This window comes from Heliangelus exortis, chromosome 3 (genome assembly GCF_036169615.1).
Source record: "Heliangelus exortis chromosome 3, bHelExo1.hap1, whole genome shotgun sequence".
Lineage (NCBI taxonomy): Eukaryota > Metazoa > Chordata > Aves > Apodiformes > Trochilidae > Heliangelus > Heliangelus exortis.
This window is the reverse complement of record NC_092424.1, coordinates 65,285,801-65,308,588: the sequence shown is the minus strand read 5'-3', so window position 1 is coordinate 65,308,588 and position 22,788 is coordinate 65,285,801. Positions and strand designations below refer to the sequence as shown.

The 22,788-nt window shown below is 36.6% G+C and overlaps 1 protein-coding gene across 8 annotated transcripts in view; it reads right to left on the bottom strand.

Annotated features, from left to right (window-relative positions):
• Positions 1-22,788, bottom strand: part of FAM184A (family with sequence similarity 184 member A) — a 69,115-nt gene that overhangs the window by 35,263 nt on the left and 11,064 nt on the right. For all 8 annotated transcript variants that reach the window (XM_071741058.1, XM_071741057.1, XM_071741059.1 and 5 more), the window contains exons 2-5: positions 10,310-11,164; positions 7,579-7,714; positions 3,722-3,903; positions 2,877-3,074 (exon numbers count right to left, since the gene is read on the bottom strand). In XM_071741058.1, coding sequence (XP_071597159.1) covers positions 2,877-3,074; positions 3,722-3,903; positions 7,579-7,714; positions 10,310-11,164 — 1,371 coding nt within the window. The remainder of the gene's footprint in view (positions 1-2,876; positions 3,075-3,721; positions 3,904-7,578; positions 7,715-10,309; positions 11,165-22,788) is intronic.

Here is a 22,788-nt window from a genome sequence, read left to right as displayed (position 1 = left end):
TCCAGCATATTATCAGTGATATTTTATAGTCTTTACTCATCTATCTCCTACACATAATCCCCACAGAAAACAGTACACCTTAACATCCAGACTGAGCTTTGGAAGTTTTTCAGACTGTTACAATTTATGGAAAAAGTCCCACTCCATATCTATAAAATTTATGTAGAACTAAAAGAAAAAAAACATCTTCAAGTCCAACTATATGGAAATAATGAAATAATACCTCCGTTTTCATCTGATAAAAATTTTCTTGGATTAATTGTATTTCTCTTACCTGAGTCTATGTTGTATGCATTTTATATATACATGCATACATACACACACACACACACACACACACACACACACACACACACACATCAAACTTCCTAAGGAAGACTAAAAATGTATGCTTCACCTTTTTTAATATCCACAATGGTTTTTTCAGAAGAAAAATTTCTGTCACAAAATCCTTAACATGAAACATACTAAATTAAGACCTTTATTATATATTCCCATGGAACACATTATGTAGTTTATTAAACCACAAATTCTTCTTTAAGAAAATTTAGTTGCCCGGAACCAGGAAATATAAGATCTCAAGGTTTTCTATGCAGCTAGAGAGGCTCCTTTATAAACTCCCTGCTAGGCATTAGCTGTAATGCAAAGCTTACAATTGATTCAGTGCCTCTGTGTATCCCTGGGCTCAGATTTCTGAGAAATCAGTAATATCTCAGAAATGGCTATGAAAATACATAGGTGAGAGCCACAAATGAAACAAAAAGTACAACTGTAGGCATTAGTAAGATTGCAGAGACAAGGATAGTTAAGAATTTGAAAAGAAAAAGAACATAATGAAAAGTTATAGAAGTCTAAGGAAAACCTACAAGAAGAGAGAAGACAACAACTTGGTGTCATCCAGCTCATTCCAAGAAGAAATGGGAGCCAACCCTTCCTCATCCAAAACCAGAGACTCCTTATGTGTTTTGCTGTGGGTTGTAAGCATATAAAGCTTAGTAGCTTGCTCGTTCCAGCTCTTCATTGGGGTGTTGCAATATGCAATAAATGCTTTGTGTATCAAGTGCTTACACAGTCTCTGTGTTCATGGTAGAAGCTGGTCAGTGATAAAAACAGAGGGCTGCATGGTCCATAATGCTACACAACGTAACTCAAACCCATGTTTCTTCACCAGGCCCAGAAAAATCACCACATGGGGCAAACAATGCCTGCTAAATGACTTATTCAATTCTTCTCCTTCATATTATGAAATCTGCTATCTGCACAATTTCACTAGTGCTATTTAGACCCCATTTTGATAACTGAGTAATTACTTCTTTTATGACACTTGTCAGTACAGCTGTGCAGTACTGCAAAATTATTAGCAACTCTTTTCATAACCCTTCTATGAACTGATGCCATTTTTACAGCTCGTTTTATAGATGGAAGAAATGAAGCAGAGAGATACAGTAAAGCCACTTCTTGAGTTCTATTCTCATTCTAAATATTCCTTTTCTGCTCCATTTTTTTTTTTTTTTAAATTTACAAACCCCGGAAGCCTTTTGAAGTCTTCTAGTCCTAATAAATCCTCATGCCTTCTGTTCAAAGGTTCCCTTTACTATGTTTCTTACTCATACTATTTTCAATTCTTCTCCACATTTGAGACTGACTGTTTCTTCCTTGAATTACTCAAATAACTCAACTTAGCAAGACAGGTTTGACAGAGGAGACAGTATATGAATCAAGATTTACTGAGATCTAGACCCTGACATCTTTCCATAGTTAATTCTCCACTGCTAAAATCAAGTTTCACATTTCTCCCTTACAGAGCTGGTCCTGTATTTTAACTAATTTAAGAACGCACATTTTACAATATCCTTGTTTTATACTCTCCACTATTCTAACAATAATCAAAATAAAGCAAAATATCTTACTGATGTAAAAGAAAAATACTCCCAGAAACCCTTAAAAGACATTGCTTTATTAACATGCATATTTAAAGTTACAAAGAAAATAAAACTGAATGATCAGATGCATGTATGTCACAGAGAATTACTTCCATTATTGGAAGACATAAAAAATTCTTTGGGACCTATTCAAAATAAAACTCAGAAGCAAAACATCAGTAAAATAACAACAAAAACCCAAAAAGCAAATAAAAAAGCCTAAGACACACAACACTAACTATAACTGTGGGGTTTGGTATTTTTCCTGTTGACACATCAATAAGCATAACAAGGCCTTAAATTAAACAATATTTATTCTGTATTCACTGTACAAGGCAGCATTTGTGTATAATATACATACAGTAAGATTAGTAAATAATAATTCAAAATAGGTTCTTTTACCCCAACAAAGAAAAGGCCAATTTTGTTGGTGAAACAAAAAAAGCCTTTCAGTGTCAGCATTTAATGTAAAGGTAAATAAATAGCTGAAACACAGCTTGCATAACTTTAAGATGCAAGTTAGAGCTGTTGTCTTCTAAGTAAAAATATAGTCAAGTATTAATATAATAACTTTCTGTACTATTTTTGAAAATTTTCAATAAAGAGAGTAATAACTTTTCATCTTTAGAAGAACCAATCTTAGATGATACATGAACTTCTCTGAATATGATGGGTCACAAACTGGAAAAACACACCCACTATACTTGAAAAGAAAGATGTATCGAGTTGATAATTTCTCTTTTGTATGCAGACAAATTAAAGTACAAATGTTCTTTTTCTAGCAAGATGTATGTTATTTTAATAAAGGCTGAGCAGTTTCCTCAGAAAGGGACAGCAGATCTAAAGATAACTCTAAATAAAACTTGCCATAGAACAAGACCATATGGTAAAAAGTTCAAACTCTAATATATGCCTTTTGTAATATGCTTAATTATTAAGAAACCTCAAACCTACCATCTGCAATTTTTTCTTATCCTTATTGGCATTACTGTGTGCAGCCTCCATTGCAGTATGGTGTTTCCATGCCAATTCTTCTAAGGTCTTAGAATGAGCCTCCTTTAGCTGTGCAGCCTCTCCTTCTAATCTTGCTTGCAATTTTACCAACTCCTTTTCATAATATTCACGTTGTGTCTCCCTTGCTTCATTTACTTTCTGTAAGCAAGAAAAAAAGAAAATTATTTCTATTAAACAGTAAAATCTGAACAGTAGGTAGAAAAAATACAGAAACATTACTGGTGGCATATATACAAAAATTAACTTCCAGACAAAACAAACTGAGCAAACACTAAGCACTGACTAAATAATGCAGTAATAGCTTCAATATATTCATTCAAATCAATATAGCCATATCAAAATCTACTTTTTCCTCTACTTAATCTGGGGAAACAACACTCAGGTATTAAGCATATAGAAAATTTCAGTTCAGTATTTTCAAACATGCTCAGCACATTTTCAGAGAATAGTTTTTTATATTACTCTGTAACCATTTCAGCTTTCTCCTTACTGAGATGCCTTACCTAACAGGGATTAACACACTAGATTACAAATTGAATTAAATTAAGAGATTTCCAAAGCAGTTTGATCTAATTCAACTTGCCTCTACTCTGGCTTACACTCTATATAAGTCATGTGATACACTTGCAACATACTACCACTGGTCCCAGTCCAACCAGATTAAAAAAAAAAATAAACAAAACAAATAAACACAAAACCCCATAAAATCCTTGGGAAACAAGCAAACATACAAACTTAATTAAGTCTTTCATTTTTATTCAACTAAAACCAATATGATGTTTAACCTTCTCCAAGGCCAGAATTTGCTGCCTTTGTCGCTCATCCAGACTCTGTGTTTTGCTCTGTAATAAGTTTCTTTCTTCTTCCAGTTGGGATAGTTTCTCTTTTAATCTAGACTTTTCTGATTCCAAATCTCTGATTGTAACTTCTTGAGTCATTTGAGTAGCCTGAAGCATTCCAATGTGACCTAAAACCAAAACAGCTCTTTAAAACCTTTACACTAGTTTCACATGATTGCAATACACTACTCATACTTTAGTGATTTTTCAAGTACAACTCCAACACAAGCAGTTTATGGATCTACACTGCAATGCTCAGTTTCCCCTCCACTTCTCCCTGTTTTATTGTCATTGTAAAATGTCCAGCAACAGTAGAGTGTTGGGTGCTGCAGTGGCATTAGTTTCCATTTTCCTGGTTCAAAGGTGCATACTGACTGCAAAGGAAAGGCAGAGGCAGACACTAGTACAAACACAGTCTATCTTGAAGAATTTACCCCACCTATGATCACCCATTTTTATGCCCCAGTAAGCTACATGACAGAAAGCAGAATACTAAAGAAGTCTAGTGGTAAAATGTTATATCATACTCATAATCTGACCAGCATGCTAGATATAGCAACTAAAGCTATGTAAAACTTACAGAACTACACTTCATTTTGCTCTAGGGATATGACTAAAAGATGTAACAGAGTTTGTTCTCTCTATCATAAAGTATGACCTAACTCCCTGCAAGTTAAGAAGCTTTAAATTTCTTTACATATATGAACAATAAATTTACAAGGCTAGAAAGAATAATTATCTGCCATTCACATCACCAATGAAAAAAGATTGATGACTTCAGAAATTTTTGTCCTTCTGGATTTATATATGTATTATTGAAAACACTACTACTACACTGACTACAGCAGCGAAACTTCTGTTACTCTGGAACAGAATGGGTAGAAGACCACTTTGGAATAGAGAGTGCCTCTAGGTGTGTTCCACTGAACAACTGAGAGGATAGTCCTAAGTTTGTTCAATTGAAAGGTCAGCAGGGGATATTCTACCACTATTTAAAAATCTTTGTGGGAACTTCTGAAGTCATGCCTAAAGACGACACTCCATGTTGGAATGGATCTTTTGACAGAACCACCCTATTATCCCTTTCATAAACTGCATGACCTAGACTTGTTTGAAATATGCCTTTTAAAGCAGACTTTCAAGAATTACATAGAGATCCTTAACAGTTTCTCATAAGGAAAGCATCCATATAATAAACTATAATTTACACAGAATAATTCTTTAGTAGTCACAACTTCTAGACTTCCCCTCTCTGCTCCTCCCTCCTACCTCCTCTTCCCTTCCCTCTCCCCCCCCCTCCCCATTTTATTATAATATTAAAAAATGACAGATTAGGTGAGTTTTAATGACAGAGTATTGCTTTTAACTTTAATTTGCTAAGAAACAGCTAAGACAGTGGACTGCTTGTCATGCTTTCTCACAAGACAAAACCCCTGAGACTTCAGATTCAATTCTACCTGTGCAAGACATAAGCCAAAGGAAACAGTTTTCACCTTTCTTGCCTGCAGACACTGATGTGAAAGAAAGAACAGTGGAATTTGGCCATGAAAAGCACTACAAAAAATAATATTTTTGCAAATTATGCACAGTTCTTACTATACAAAGTTCTGAAGAATTCTAACAGTCACTTAGGCATTTTAGTTTGATAAAACTAAAAACTGAAGAGAAAAACTTAAGATAACAGGTATGCTTAATTTCTGTAGCATTTCAAAAACTCCCTTCTTTCAAAAGTTCAACTATGGAAGAAATAGATTTGCAAACCCAGATTTTAGAATGTAAGAAGGAAATAATTGTAAAGCAATTTCAAGTTTGTCAGGAAGTATTATGCACCCTCATATTTTATTGTAAGCACAGTGATCTAGAGCTGTAGTCCTAGCATACTATCACACAATACAGGTTTCCAGTCTGCCATGCTGTACCACAGAAGGTATGAAATGCTGCAGTTTCCCTTTAAGTTTAGAATTCCAGGGTAAATGGAGGAAGAATATATTAACTTCCCATAACAGACTTAACTCAGTGTTCTCAAACTGTAGCACATAAGTAGATATTTTGTACATTAATTAAGTAGGAGAATTTAGTTTCTTTGGGGAAGGATTTTTGAACTTCCAATGATGAGCTGAAATTCAAGGAGATGGCAGTAGGCCAGCAACAGAAACCTCTCCCAAACAGGCTGGCAATCAATTCTATCACACAGTAAGGGATTGGTGGCACAACTAAACAGGGCTCCTGCTTCTTGTTGCACAGGAAGGTTCTGTAAAGCAGAGATGTACTCCTGACAGTCCCACTGAGCTCAGTAATGGTGTGGACACACTGGAAATTCTGATAAAGCTAAAAACTTTGGTGCCAGAGGAGACCAGTGCTGGACTCATGCAAGCTGACTCCCTATGATCAGTAACCTGGAAAAAACATCTGGCAATTTAAGTTTGTTCAGATGAAAACTGGAGCTGAACCCTTCCCATGCTTCTGCCTATGGAAGAAAACAGCAACAGGTCAACAAGTGTACAAGAACAGAGTTTTTTTCCGCAACAGTCTCAGGTCATTTCTTTTTTTTTTTAAGTGTCTCACTCATAATTTTTTGAAGAGTCAGGTCCCCATTGGAGATGCTCTTAGCACAAAGTTCATTCCTTTTAGCTATGTACATGCAGTAAAATCTTGCAGTCTTGGGTCCCTGCTGGCCTCTATGTTGTCTGAACATAGCCTAGACTATTTCCAAGCCTTTACCTGACCTGGCTTATCTATGCCACCTGTCCTAGGTGTGAATCTCTCCTCACACACTCAGTTCATCTGTAGGAACTGCTTTATTTTTTTAAAGGACAGAAATAAAGGCTTGATACAGGCCACATTTACATACAGTTTGACTGCATTGCCACATGTAGCCACTGTAATAGTAAACATAATAGTAAAAATAGTAAACAAAACTAGGAACTATTATAGTAAACTGTAACAGTAAACATTGTATCTTATTATATATATTATATAAATAATAAACTATTACAGTATTAGCAAGTTAACACTGTGAATTATTTTCTGGCCCCAATACCAACTGGCACAGTCTGGCAGCATCCCAGAATTCAAAACAAGGTGACCTTATCCAAACTGACATTTGGGAAGAGCCCCTGGGCTTGTGCTAACTTGTGTGGAAAATAATCAGGTATTTCTACTATTGGTCAAGTTGAACAAGGCTGAAGATAAGCCAGGGGCTTATTCCTAGCCTAGTTCTACCTATAGGATAGTTAACCAAGTTCAGGTAGCTGGGCCCATGCCATTCCCCTACCACTCAACAGTTCACTAGAGAAGCAATGCCAGTAAGTGTAAATCCACATGTGTATAGGCAAATCTTTAACCATTTTCTATGCTGTTCCATATACCAACTCAAGAAAATGGCTGTAAAGAAAACCCTAACAGATAAGTTGCAAGTCTTCTGGTGGCAGGTGTAAAACAAAGTGGGATACCCTTGGAGAAAAGACAAAGCAACTGAAAAGAAGATGGAGAAACAGGAATCATGGCTCGGTGATTATGTGGAGAACAGACACAGAGCAGCAGCATTCTGTACAAGTGTGGTTAAGGCAAGAAATTCCAAGGCCTGAAAGGTGCATATATGCCATACAAAGGTAGAATATTTGGACAAATAAGTACACAAAAAAGAATCATAGGCACCAAAACTTGTCAGAAACTTCTATGAACACCACTGAGCAGTTTTTAGGCACTCTAAGCCTTCACAAAGCTAACAGAAAAAGGGAAGGAAGAAAGGCTATAATAAATAGATGAAGTTGATTTCCAGATTAAGTTACTGACATACATACTGGCTTTGAGAACAAGATCAGTAGCCTGCTGCTGTAAGCGCTCTCTAGCAGCTGCTAGTTCACTTTCCACTTCCTTGTGTTTGCTTAACAATGACATCTCCTCCTCCTTCACATCATCTAGCTGTTTTTGAAGAACCTAGAGAAAGAACAGTAAAAAACTATTATTATATACAATCATGTTCAAATTTAAATGAGCTTTAGGTTAAAATGTACAGAAAAGACCCTTCGGTGAACAGGTTTTATTCATACAAAAGCTGAAATTTTGTAATATTATCATCATATTCATTTTGTACTATGTGTTTTTCAAAAAATACTGTTGAAGCACTACAAGATACTGGATATATGGCATGGCAAGAATACATAAGAGAATACTCAGTTATGTGAAAAATAAAAATGGTTAAATGGTCCGCAGAGTTTGGGAGCCAATCTGAGAAACCTGATTTCTGACACCTGAGAGTTCTTCACTTCGAAGAACACAGCAGTTCACAGTGTCCTTCATTGCAACTCTGAGTGTTTAGTACTGACACAAACGAAAGTGCATATGGATATATATAAAATGAGCTAGGCAATTAGTTTAATTTAACTTTTAGTATGTTTAAAGCCTGATGTACCAGTTCAAATTAGTGTAGCTTGGGTAGTGTGGTGATGCGTTTTCAGCCACACAGGACAGCTTGTTATGTTTTAATGACTGGAAATACCTTTCCTTTTGATGTCTCTAGGATAGTAAAGTAAGTTATAGAAAATAAAGTAAGAAACACTAGATAAAACTAGGGCTAAACACTGGACAGAATGTGTAATGAAACATTGACACTAGATTATTCCTTTGAGCACCTCACCCACAATTCTCAGAGCAGGACCTGACTTTAAAAACTGCTGTGAATACTTTACTGGACACTTCCTTTCAAACCAAGAGAAACTCTTTGACTGCAGAAATGATCAACATACAGTGGGTTTCCTCTTTGCTGCAGCTTGCCAGAAGCCCACCTCCTTGATGCAGTCAATTGAAAGGCAGGAGAATCTGCTTTGTTAACTGAAAAAGTTAGAAACAAACTTTTGGAAGGCCCCTTTCAGAAAGTGGAAAAAGATATTCTGAATTGAACATTTCATAATGGTGGCAGTTTTCTTTCACTATATCCTGTAGCTATGAAACAAGAAGGAAAGTCAGTACAAAATCTGGGTTGGAAGTAGGCTATAAATGGGAAAAGCTCAAGGTCCATCTCAACTCCAGAATTATGACTATTACTTCTGGCTTTAAAACTTGAGAGTAATTAGAAATGCAGAAGACAAGACACTCAAGCTTACCCACAGAAATTACTGTTCTCCAGGCCTCAGCAAAGCTACCAAAAAACCAAGCAGAATTTCACAGAATCTTTTCCTTCAAGCTCAGCATTCCCAGTCCTACTTTCGCTGACAAAAAAAAATGTTCAGTCTTTGTATTTCTGGGATGTCTTGTGCTTCTTTAAGAACAAGAAACTTTAGTACCTAAACAACAGTATGTTGTAATTTAACCTGGTAAGCAGTTAAGCCCCGTGCAGCCACTTGATCACTCTTCCTCCAGTTGGATGGGGGAGAGAATCAGAAAGGTAAAAGTAAGAAAACTTGTGGGTTGAGATACACTTCAATAGGTAAAGCAAAAGGCACATGCCCAAGCAAAGCAGAACAAATAATTATTTTGCTGCTTCCCACTGGCAGGCAGGTGTTCAGCTGTCTCCAGGACAGCAGGGCTCCATCACATAAAAGTGTTACTTGGGAAGACAAATGCCATAATTTCAGATGTCCTTCCCTCCTCCTCCTTTCCCAGCTTTGACAGCTGAGCCAATCTCATGTGGTATGGAATATCCCTTTGGACAGCTGGGGTCAACTGTGTCCCTCTCCCAGCCTACTCCCTGGTGAGGTGGGGTGAGAAGTAGAAGGGCCTTGACACTATGTCAGTACTGCTCAGTAACAGCTAAAACATCTGTGTTACTAACACTGTTTTCAGCACAAATCCAAAACAGAGCTCCATACCAGCTTCTATCCCAGCTAAAACCAGTACATATGAAAATGAGTGCAGTATTTCAGCTACTGATTTGTGAAAACATCACTGAAGACGTAAGACTAATATGTTTAAACATTCAGAAAGCTGTCTTTTCTTACCTCCCAACAAATCTACTTTTTTAACACCCAACATGTTTAGGCAAGGTAGTCAGTAATGAGATCCACAAGCAAGACTGCAGCAAATACAGAAAATCAATTATACTTACAGTGTCAGTTGTATAACATTCCTGTACTGAAGACATTTCTGCAAGTTTCTTGACTTTTCTAGCAAACATTTCAGTTTGTCAGCACATCTCAGATGGTACCAGTCACCAAGATCCTCCACACCTGTCTCTCTCTCTCTCTCTTTTTTTTTTTTTTATTATATTATTATTATTTTATTTACTATTTCTTTCTTTGGGGCAGGGAAACAGGGTTTGATTTGGAATTTTTTTGTCTGTTTGTTTTTACTAAGCAGTAAAAATTTTGAGTACTGAGTTTACTATGCTTTGGATAGTATGACTAGAACACTAGCAACTGAAAGGAAGATCAAAAACTCTTCCCTAAAACAAAAATAGAAGTAGATGACAATCAAGTATAAGCGACAGAAAATTAAGTTTACACATTGCAATCACCTCAACCTACCAGCCTCATGCAAAGATAGCATAAGTAGTAAATTTATAGAGTCTTGAGAACAAAATATCATTGGTCTCACCTGAACATTGTTTTCTGCTGTCCCAAGAGCCACCTGAAGTTTTTGGCATTTTTCTCTTAGACTGGCAGCTTCATCCTGGACCATTTGCAATTCAGTTTTAAGCTTTCCCAGGTTCTTCCGTAACACACTTTCCTGGTTTTGAAATTCTTTTCTTAGCTCAGCTTCTTTTTCTTTGCAAGCATGTAGACTTTCTGCTGTAAAAAGCTGAGATCTTTTCAAAGAATCGAGTTCATGTTCATAGAAGGACTGGGCTTTGCTGAGTTTGCCTTCATAGTCCTCAATGAGTTTTTTTCTTTCCAGCCTTAGCTCTTCAACTTTATTGTTCAAGTCTTCCAGCTCCAGCCTATGCAATTCCTCTAGCTTTTCTTGTCCCTTACTTAAAGTAGCATTCTGACTCTGGTGAGTCTTCAGAAGCTCTTGAATCTCAAGCCTGTGGGCAGCTCTCAAGTCTTCCAGAGCTGCACGCTTGTCCTTCTCATACTGCACTTGCAGTTGTATGAAGCTTCGTAGCCTTTCCTCAAATTTCTTTCTGATCTCTTCTACTTCTCTCGACATGGTCACTACACGTTGGACATGCTGAGCTTCTGCACAAAGCTGCATATCTTCAACTCTGCCCTTATAGGCTTCAAATTCTGTCAAGGCTTGATGTTTCATCTTTTTATGATCTTCCAGTGACTCTTCTAAAACCTGGATCTTTCTCTTGAGATCCATTTCTTCTGCAACTTTACTTTTATACTGCAAGATCTTATCTCTGGTCTCTGCCAGAATTTGTTGAATTTCTTCTTCGTGAGCATCCTTAAGGGCTTGGATAGCCGCTTCATGTTCATCATTTTTAGTGTTCAAAGCATATATTACCTACAAACATGGAATAACAACATATTAGAGAAAAAGTATTCTGGTCATCTGTTAAATGATAAGAAAAAATGCCCAGGTACTCTGAAAAGTTACTTTGACAACCTGGCATGTTTTCATGATACAAATTAGACACGAGACATTATTATGAATGTGACTGCATAGTCTGCATGTGACATTTATTATGAATGTGACTGTATCAGTTATGACAGTCTTACACCTCTTGTAGAATGTTTTCTTTCTACACTTTCTGACCTACAACTTTCCTGATGAAACTTTTGCCCTTATGTGCATGTTGATGGTATAAATATGAATAGAGAAAAGGACATTCAACACATCTGAAAAAGCAAGCTAAAAGAATTTACAGCATAGCCTGAAGAGAAATTGGAGCAGAGACTTTCTGTTTAAGAATAACATAGATTATGCAGCACAACACAAAATTAAATTGGAACAAAATACAAATCTCAAATTCCTCCTTTCCAAATGATAACTACTCTTAAATTTTCATTTTAGGAAAAAAACTAAATGCTGACATTGGTTGCCTAGGCAGAATTTTGGTTTAGACATCTTATGTAGTATGGGGATCTTATCCTGTGTATGGGGATCTCCTAAGGTGTAAGGTCCCTCACTACATAAGCTCACCAACTTTACAGCTTGTAAATCAGCTGAACATAAACTTAACTGGCAGGGCAGCCAGCAGTGTGGGGAGACCAGGGAACACTCAAGGTGTCTTTGATACCAGCAAAACTGCCAGACATTCTGTGTTATTTTTAAAGTAATTACATATATTCTAAGAGATGTTTCAATTGCACCACAACATGGTAGGTTGTTTTTTTAATAGGAAGTACTTCTCAACAGTACAGAGGTATGGGTAAGTATGCCTGTCTGTAAAGTATCAGTAAATAAATTATTCATGCAGTAAATTATTTTAATACAATAGTTTATGTTCCAAGAACTCCAGCAAATCCCCACACTTCCCAAGTATGTTACAGGCAGTAGAGCTATAAAACACATCTGAACTGAAAAAAAAGGTAGTCTTTGGATTAGTGTATATTTTTAAATTAAAAAAAAACAAGAAGCAACAAAAATGGACAACAAAGAAGAAGCTGAGAACCTAGAAAAAACCCTGCCCTTTGGGGTATAGGTTTTTTTTTTTTTTTTTGTGAGGACAGAACCTGGACCAGTCCTCTGGTAGAATTCAACAAGGCAACAAATGAAGACTGCACTGACTTGCCCTCAAACCAAGAAATATTAAGAAGGCCCTTTCAGAATCACTCTCCTGGGACCAAGCACAGTTTCCATGTTTCAAGACTGGTGGAAATGTCTATAGTCAGGTGCTCAGACAAGTGACAAAGCTCAAAAGAGTTCTCGTATGTGAAAATGTAGATTCAGGATATTGGCTATGGAACAAAATAAGCTCTGTTTTCTGACTTGTTTGTTTTGGGGTTTTGTTTTTTAACACTTGTGCCAAAAAAATCTAAAAGGATAGGCTTAACTTACATTATTCTAATTAAAGTTTTACGTTATTTAATGAATGAAAGAAAAAAAAAAAAATAGCTCTTGCATAGTTTTGGAAACTGTTCTTACTGCTGCTAATATCTCTGCAGACCCAACTGCTATTCTATTAGCAAAATCAAAATATCACTGCAATGCCCTTCACTCAAGGTTTTAACCTTTTATATTGTCGTTGTCTTTGCTGATGCCAACAATAACTTGTGAGGAATGTTGTCACCTTCCTGTCACCCTCCTGTCAACAGTCAAGGAAGGTGACAGGTCAAATCCCATGCTCAAAACAGCCCTTGACTCCTGTCTTTGTGCACAGAAATGCCATAATGTTCTCCCTTACTTCAGGCAGTGTTCCAGTCCCAGGTTACGCAGCAATACAATGTGCAGAAAATATAAATCATGTAGTATTTTCAAGGGTATTATGATTTGGCAATGGAACCCTTACTGAAATGTCCAAGTGAAAAATAAGCCTAGATGCAAAATGCTGGATTCAGGAGGTATCTTAAGTTCTCATCACTCACTTACTTCATAAAAAAGCCACTGAATACGTACAAATTCAATAAGCATCATTCATTCCATAACTGAAAACAAATATCAAAATGCATATAACTGAATGTTGTATCATAAACATATTTTCTTCAGCAACCTGAATTCCAGCTCTTGTCAGATTACTCTATTATATATCTCAGTATATTTAAAGTAATGGAATAGCTATATCAGATTTTATCTTTGAGAATTTGATGCACTGTATTAGCATAGCAACATAAAAATAAAATCTCTACTAGCTGAAGCAAAGGTAACCTAACAGCATTTCAGTGAAGTGAAAGCAGAAACTGAAATACATGGGAACAAATTATTACATTTAAAATTCTTGCTCAAATAAATAGCTCTTGCTCATGTAAGTTTCTGGAAACTGAAAAGCAGTAAGGTTGCAATACCTGTAAGTGTGCTGATAAAGCAAGGTTTGCATTCTTCATTTTTAAATGAGAGGGTGTGCCATTTTGTAAGCATGCTTGTAAATGCTCTTAAAAATAGTAAGTTTTCAGTACAACTGTATATTACTGAGAAGCATAAACTGCTCAATTGAGGAACTAATCTTTTCCACCTCCACTTTAAATTCATCACATATTGCAGTTCTTACCAAGGGATAGGAAAAACATATTAAATTGTGATTTATTGTATTTTCAGTTAGCATACCATTCTAGAGGTGCACCCAGAACAACACCATCTCCAGAAAACCAGATTGCCAGCTAATGGCCTTCATACTTTGTATACAAGACAGTAACAATTATTAATAGGAATCTACTGAATTACTAGGTGCCTAGGTCTGAAGAACTGCAACAGGATAAGTTAGTAAAAATAACAGTAACCTTTTTCATGCCAATAATTGATTATCGGAGTGTTTAGTTATATTCTAAATGTTAAGGTTCATCAAGTCTGTTGCCGCATTATCACGCATTATTATTCCATGTCTCGAGCTACATGGAATAAAACCAACCACCAGTGCCACTGTTTATGGCAGAACCACTGTGCCATCTGCCACTGTTTATGGCAGAAAGGTGGAAGTTTTACTGTTTAGCTGAGAAATATTAGACTCCAACCCAGATGTTATGGCTTAGAAAGCTGACCAGCTTTTGTACCATCAGCTGCACTTGGTCTTCTGCTTCTGTCACCAATTTAGTCCCCAGGGGATGTTTTTTCTAATTAAAAACATTAATCTAATTAATCATTTTAATGCTAGTATTAAGTGCTAAATACATTTCGCAACACAGAAAATCTCAAAAAATTCGTGTGGTTCACTCTTTGTAATTATACATGGAAACAGGAGCTGGTAACTATTTAAAAAAAAAAAATATTGCTACACAGCTTGTGCAGACACCAATCTTCTGTCATTGGTAAACCTTCATTTTCAACTTGACAGCAGGGTCCCTGGGTCAGAGCTCTGAACTCAGCCTAGTTCAGGTGAAGCACCTTGTTCCCAGCACTGCTGGGGTGCTGCTGTCTGCAAGTGCTGGTGCTGTCTGCATCCACGAGTTCAAACCATCACAGCCTTCAGAGACACTCCAAGATTTCTTCAGTGCTGCAGACCCTTTCATGAACTACAGTGCCAACAAGGAATTACTTATGCATAACCTGTTAGTTTTAGGACCAATTAAAGACCAAGGAGCCTGATCTACCCTTGCTATCTGTGGGTAGATAAGAACTGCTAGAGACGTGAATAAGACACACCAGGAAAAAGTAACAAGGTTTTTCTAGAGACACATCACATCCCCCCCAGAAACAGTGGAATGCAAACAGAAGTTTAGTCTACAGCATCAAGAATAAACATCAAAAAACTTCCAGGCACTATTATGAATTATTTTTATGTAGAAGTGTATTCTCTACTGTAGTCTAGAATGATCATATGTTTTGTTACAATGACTGCTGCAGCAGTTTTTCCCCTTTCCGTTAATAAATAATGAGATATACCAAAGCATTTCAAATTTATGTATTATGAGCAATGAATGGTCAATTTAAGATAAAAAAAACAAAAACAAAAAAACAAATGTAGAAAGTATTGGTTTATTAGACACATTTCTGGTCCTTAGAACAAAGCATAGCTGTTACTATAGAACACATGATGTTTGATGAAGGGGAAAAGGAAAAATTACTTGCTAATACACACTACTTTAGACTGTCAGATTGGGGAATAGATGAAGTTCTTATTCCTGTTAAGATGAAAAAGCAGGAAAAAGGAGACTAAATATTAAACACAACATGCAAGCCCTATATTATGAAAACTATTCTAATTTGGTTTTCAGGATTTTCATAACAAAGTTACTTCAAAAACAAGCCAACAACTTTAACACTGATGAAATAGAAGCTCATTTTTTAAAGGTTTTAAAAAGGAATCGTGGCCTGGCTAATGCATGACAGACAGCTACAATACTGCCAAAATACAATATAACCTTCAGAACATCTTCAATGAAGACAAAAACTCCCATGAAAAGCAAGCAGACATGATGTCACACAAACAAAAAATACAGATTAAATGGGAAGAGCTATTTGAAGATAATAGCACAGGACTGAGAGATGGGTTGGGTATTTAATTGAATAACATTAGCCACTGACTAGATGTAGTGTCCAAGATGCCTGTTAATGAATGCTGCAGATGGGTGGCCTGCTGGCCAGATTTAATTTCACTAATTTTCAGGAGTAAAACATCCCAAAATAATCTGCACAATCTTGAAACAAAACAGCTTTTACAGCAGGAAAAAGTAGGCTTGAAGACCTTGGCAGAAAGACTGGAGCAGTTAGACAGAGATAAAGCATGCAAAATAAAAAAAAAAAAAAAAAAACCCAAACAAAAAACCCACACAAATCAAATTATACACATCTGTCTCCCCAGTTATAGAGGAGATGTCACCACTACTGCTTTGTATGACCTGGCACATGTAACCCCCACTTGGCTGCTCCGTGACATCTGAGCAAAATGCTCAGCTGTTTCACTCTTGCACTGCTGGCTCTAATGGACTTATGTAAGCTTACAGTGCTCAGCAATCCAGTTCCCTACATTCACATTAGGCTGCTCTCAACTGCTGCTATTTCTAAGTGGAATTAGGAGAAATTTAGTTTTGTTAATTGTTTAAGTTTGCTTTTTGTGTCAAAGTGTAAAAGCAACTTGCAGGCTAGGGCAGAACAGAGTTTAATGTTAGTTTAAATCTGATTATGACATCAAAAATATTTTCATGCTGACAGATTTCAATGTAACCCAAGAACACACTGCAGAAAGACTTATGAATAAGGAAGAACGTGATAACAAAATGACAAAAAAAGCTTCAAAATTTAGTCAGTTAGTCAGAATGGAAGCAAACACCATCACAAAATAGTTTGTGTTCTACAACATCTCCTTGGAAATCAGTTCTTATTTTTCAATTTGGCCAATATCTGTAAATCAAGGTAAGTAGACTGCTTATATGCTTAAATGATAAGGAGAGCCTTGCTACACAAACACTATCAAGATACAGCAGTTCTTTACAAAGCTTCTCAGACTTCTTCAACATTATGACTTAAAAATTATTTGATTCATCCTATATGATCATGATTCTTTAAGAACAATATTTCAGGAAAAAATCCAGAAGCAGTATTTCCGCCTGTATAATTACCTGCTAGCCATACTTTTCTTTCTTCTTTCCTTTATCAGTTTCTCTATTTTGTATCATCAAATTACATGTTAATGGGCATTCAAACCACAGTTAATGAAGCTGGAAATTTTTTTCCAGGCTTAATATAATTAAAAAATTTCCCTCCCTCTCTGTTTTCACATACTTTTTTAAAATGAAAAAATACTTTCTAATTGACCGCTGCACACTTTTTTTTTTTCTTAATAGAAAGAACTTCACATCTATCCCTAAAAGAGTGCCTACTTAAGAAAAACTTTTGATGCAAAAATATGAGAGACTGCATTTCAAAAGCAAGTTTTCCTCAGTGGGATCAAATGGCCTAAAGGATGACACTCACAGATACTGCAGTGATGAATGCCTAAAGGAATTAACAGAAGTTGAAATTTTCCACAAAAGCATTTTAACACATAATCCATCACACACAGAGATTTTTAACTTGGAATGAAAAAAACATTCATATAAAAGGAGTAAGATTAGCCAGCTGATTCAATTTTTTGTCTGAAAGCAAAGTGTAAATGCCTCTATTGTATTCTGAAATAAATCCTTTTCTTGAAAGGGTTTAACACAGTATCCTTTATGCCAATATAATTGCTATTTTAAGTCTCCCATTTTTCTGGCAAACTTTGATAAATTATTATTGATACGGTGACATCTGTACTTTCACCAGTTTTATTTTTAATCAGAGACAAATATTTAAGTAATAATTACTCATATTATTAGAAAAGTCATAGGACAAAATTGTGTGAAATCTTTAAAATTGCTGTCCTGTTTCCTTCAAAAATCTATTTCCCTGCCTTATCTTTCAAGCTGATTTTATTATAAATCAAGACTAAAAACCTATTCCTAAATCTTAATCTATTCCACCTTGAAACTGAAACCCTACTTACTTTTACCTGTGTCATGTTTTCAAACATCTAGCGAAAACTGAATAATTATCTAAATTGTTATCATGAAAAGCTGTTGAACTATTGACTGCTTCTGGATTTTTCCATATATGGCCTAGCTAGAAGCGTGGTTTTTAAATAACTAAGGCTATGTATGACAAGTTATCATGCTTCTTAAGAAAAAAAATATTTCTTTTGGTAGAAATAGTCACTAACACAGGGAAATGAAGCTAGCATTAAAAACGTAAAGTATTTAGAATGAAAGGTATGTTTTTCTTTTATTTGGCAAGGAGGGGAGGGGGAAAGCAGGGGTGGTAGAGAAGTAATACTACCTTCGAAGTAAGTTCTCTTTCTGGAAAAAATTATGCAGATTTTAACAAAAACAAACAAACAAACAAAAAAATTCAAGCTAAGGATTGATCACTAAGCTTCCGCATTATTTTTTCTTTGAGGTTATGGAAGGAAAAACCATAAAGAAAAGAAGGTAACACAGTCACTTTTGCCCAAATTACACCATTTGACAGTCCAAGTTTATTCTCAAAGCTCAGACTGAGATGAATCTAGGACAAGTTTGCAGTAGGCCACTGAGATACTTCCCAGTGACCTCCACGTTATCTATCATACAACGAACAATATAATTCCTAGCTACCTCTCAGTATTTACAAAATACTGGCTATTTGTTTTGTCATTTCACACCAACAACTTAAAGGTTCAACACATTAACTATTATAGAAACAAACTGTGTACAGAATCACAGAAGACCTTAGGTTGGAAGGTCCCCTCAGAGGTCACCTAGTCCAGCTTTCCAGCTGAAAGCAGACTCAGCCGGAACAGACTCTATGTTGGGCCTTGCTCAAGTGGGTTTTTAGTATCTGCAGGGAAGGAGACCTCAACCTCCCTGGGCAGCCTGTTCCAGTATTTGACCATCCACCCAGGAAAAGAGTTTTTTTCTTATGTTTAAGTAGAACTCCTTATGCTGTAGTCTGTGCCTACTGCCTTGTCTTTTCATGAGGCACCACTAAGAACATGCCTGCTCAGTCATCTCTGCTCCCTGCCATCTGGTATACACACATTCCTAAGATCCCCCTGAGCCTTCTCTTCTCCAGGCTAAACAGCTCCAGCTCTCTGCCCCTCCCAGTATGACAGATGGTCCACTCCTTTATTCATCTTAGTAGCCTTTTGCTGGACTTGCACCAGTATGTCCATGTTTCTTACTGGGGAGCCCAGAACTGGACCCATTACTCCAGGCGTGTCACCAGTGCCGAGCAAAGGGGAATCAGCTCCCTTGGGCTGCTGGGCAATGCTCTCTCTAATGAATCCTGTATGCTGTTGGCCTTCTTTCCTACAAAGGCACATGGCTGGCTGAGGTTCAACTTCTTGTCTGTCAGGACCCCAGGGCCTTTTCTGAGAAGCTGCTTTCCAGACAGTCAATCCAATCCACCTACTTGTTATGATGCCCCAGATACAAGACTTGGCATGAGGTTCCTGTTGGTGCATTTCTCTAGCCTGTCCAGCTCAGAATGGCAGCACACCCACCTGTTTTATCAGCCACTTGTCCCAGATTTGTAGGGTCTAAAAACTTTCTGAGCAAGCATTGTCTCATCATCCAGGTCACTAAAAGAGATGTTAAACAATATTGTCCCCAGTATGAGCCTCCAGGGTGCACCATTAGTGACTCATCTCCAACTTGGGAATCATGCTGCTGACCACAACACTTCAAGCCCAGCAGTTCTGCCACTTTTCAATCCACTTTGTCATCTACTTGTCTAGCACAAGTCTAACACTTGGAGAAAACACACAGGCACATGAAAAGCAGCAGTGAAGATGTAATCAATTGAAAATTTCTTTTAAGAGTCCCAGAGAAAAAGACTGTGTATGCCTTCCTCCTTGTCTCCGTCTATCAAGATACTTAAATTTTGTGCAGTTCCTACCATAACAGATTTTCTGAACCATTGAATTAAAAGACAAGTAAAAAAAAAAAAAAAAAAACAACCAAAAAACAAAGATTATGTATACTTAATTAGGAAAATCACAATAGCTCCATTAGAGACCCACAAGAAAAATGATGTCCCACTAAAAGCATACAGTTATATCTAAAGCACCTCTTTTCTATTCATCTCATTAAATACAGTAAGTGGAATCCTGTGGCTTCTCAACCTGAACACTCAGCTACCAGTGCAACATCTGGATTTTCCTATTATAGTTACCTAGTTGGCTCTAAATTTCATCAGTAGTAAAATCTTCTGGAGAACTACACTAGCGAATATTTCTTTAAAAGCAACCCCATACTACTACAAAGGCAGCCTCTACTATTGCTTGTTTGGCAGCTAGGATACAAGCAATTTATTTTAAGGTAGTAATTTGCCTTTTACATTACTTTATTACACATTAAATGGGAGTCATTAACTCCTACTCTTTTGGTAATACATCACACAAAAGGCTGTAGGCAAGACTGTTCAGAATTCTTTCCAATAAAAATTCCCAATACTTGCTGGGTCAGTCAAATAAGGATCTTCATCAGCACCTCAAGTTTTATGTGTGATGAGCTAGCCTAAGAAGAAAATCTGTGATAGCTAATATGTGATATCTGTGGCAGATTCACTTGCCCCAACAAGGACCAGAACTTTTTAGCTGTTGAAACTTAGGATTTGGGGCTCTTTACATGCTTACCTTCAAACTGAGCTAGCAAACAGTATTTGTGCTTTGTTTTGTCTGTCATTGTTCTCTTTGGGTTTTGGGTGGTTTTTTTGTTTGTTTCTTAATAAACTATACTCTTAAAACAATAATTGCAAGTAATTAATGCACTCCTCCCATACTACTTAGGAAAGGTTCTTAAAAAAAAAAAAAAAAAAAAAAAAGGATAGATTTTGATACCTGATACAGCTTTCTGTTCTGCTTTTAGCAGATCATCTCCTTAATTCTAATCTCTACTTTCACAGAACATCCATGGTTTTCTACCTGTAAGTTAAGGGTCAGAAAGACTATGTACAAAACAGCTTCCAAACATCACTTCCATGAGAGTGTATTTACAATAAAGAAAACATTAAGAAGGAACAAGATCAACACATACCAGAAGAGCCACAGACATTTCAGAAATGTCTACTTTTACAGATAAGAAGTTAAATAAATGCTTGCAGTAGTTCTTTCACTGAAGGGTTCTGAACACACTTCCTTGATTTTGGGCAATCTTCAGTCACAGTACTAGAACATAAAATGCACTAGAACTTGCAGAGTTTCCAACAAATTAAATGAAGTGCCATTAAAATGGAACATTAGTGATACTAGTGTATCATAATACAGAAGGAACATAATCCTAAACATATACATTTTTAAAAGAAGAAAAGGGTAGTGATGGTCTGACTAACAAAGTACTAAGTAACCACAAATTACCATGGACTTACCAGGAATTCAACTCGCTTCCTTCTCCATTACAACACAAACAAAACAAACAAATGAACCCCAACAAAGGCTAAGGACACTAAAACATCTGACTTTCTCAAGCCACACATAAAACAAGACAACTGGAGTTTTCAATGCTTTGTGAACTTCTGCAAGGAAAGTCATACAAGCTGCCTTGTCTCTTAAGCTACAGTACACAGAAAATTCATGTCTGGTAATACTGTCTGGTAACACTGGTAATACTTTCTGTACTTCAGAAAGGAAAATATTAAATCAGCTGTTAATGCTGAAGCCTTATAATCCAGCCCCATCTCTCTCTCCTCCTCCCTCCCCCCCCCATAGGCTATGCATGCTGAGCAGTGAAATCTGTACTGTTTTTCAGCTATCCCAGTTGCCTGAAAACAGATAATTAGCTAAAAATAAGCTATGCAAGCTACTGTACTACATGACTTCTCTTAGAAAACAAGTGTAAGGAAGGAATAAACTGAGGTGAAGGTGTAACCATCAGGAAATTCCTCTGATTCAACATCTGATATAGCCTACTGTGACTCTCAAATAGCAGGCAACCCACCACTTATAAAGGCAAGCACTAGTATATAAGAAAAGACCAGAAATGCAGCAATGCATTGTATTGCCTGAGCTGTCATGCAATACATCAGTGACTGAACTAGAAAGTCAAATTAACCAAATTATTTTAAGCGTGCTTATTTTCACAAAGAAGAACATGTGAGGGTTGATTAAAAAAATGATGTATACCTGAAAATTCCACTGTGGTAAAAGACAGACTTGCAACAATAGTCCTTCACAGCCCTCTAATGAACAATAATAGCTTAGGTATACATTCTGCGATCACAATCAACTTCAAGAATCAAATTCTTGAATCAACTATTTCCTCCTGTCACAGACTGGTTTAGCATATAGTTGCAACTGCAATCTGGTGCTCTTGTACCAGGAGAGGTGTAGCAGTACCAACATCCAATCAAAACCCCTTTTCAGTTCTGGGATGTTAAACCTCTACCAGACAGATTATGTCAGAAATCTGTAGTGCAGTTAGATTTAGGCCATTTCCCAAGACAGTTAAATCTTGAGAAACACACTGAAGGAAAAGAAAAACAAAGAAAGAAAGAAGGTTCAAATTCCCCAATCTACCTCCCAATGAGAAAGAATCCCATTTACCCTCATACCATCTATCTAGAATATAGTTGACACAACTGCTATATGATTAGATCTTAAAATTGCTGCAAGGAACACAGAACAGACCATAGGGCTGTTACGCATTTTGTTTTACTCTCTGAATTGCATTTCTTGCAAATTTGTATCTTGAATATCTGCATATTTGATTTGAGCCTTTCAGATACAGAGACAAATTTAAGGTAGTATGTTTTTATTCCATCTGTTTGTAGGGATTTAGACTCTGCGAAACAAAGCACTAGAAAATGCATTCAGGGCTCAGCAACTGACTTTGAATTAAGGAGACAACAATGGTTTGCCCTTGGCAAAACAACCAACCAGCACAGTAAAATCTTACCTCTACAAGAATTGTTGCATAGACAAGCTAATGAATTTTCTCTCAAAGTGATGATAAATTCAAACCTTCCCAGGAAGCTACAGAAATAGCAACACTTAAGTGGAGAAACAGGGTGAAAAAAGTAGTCATCTTACAGACCTGTATCCC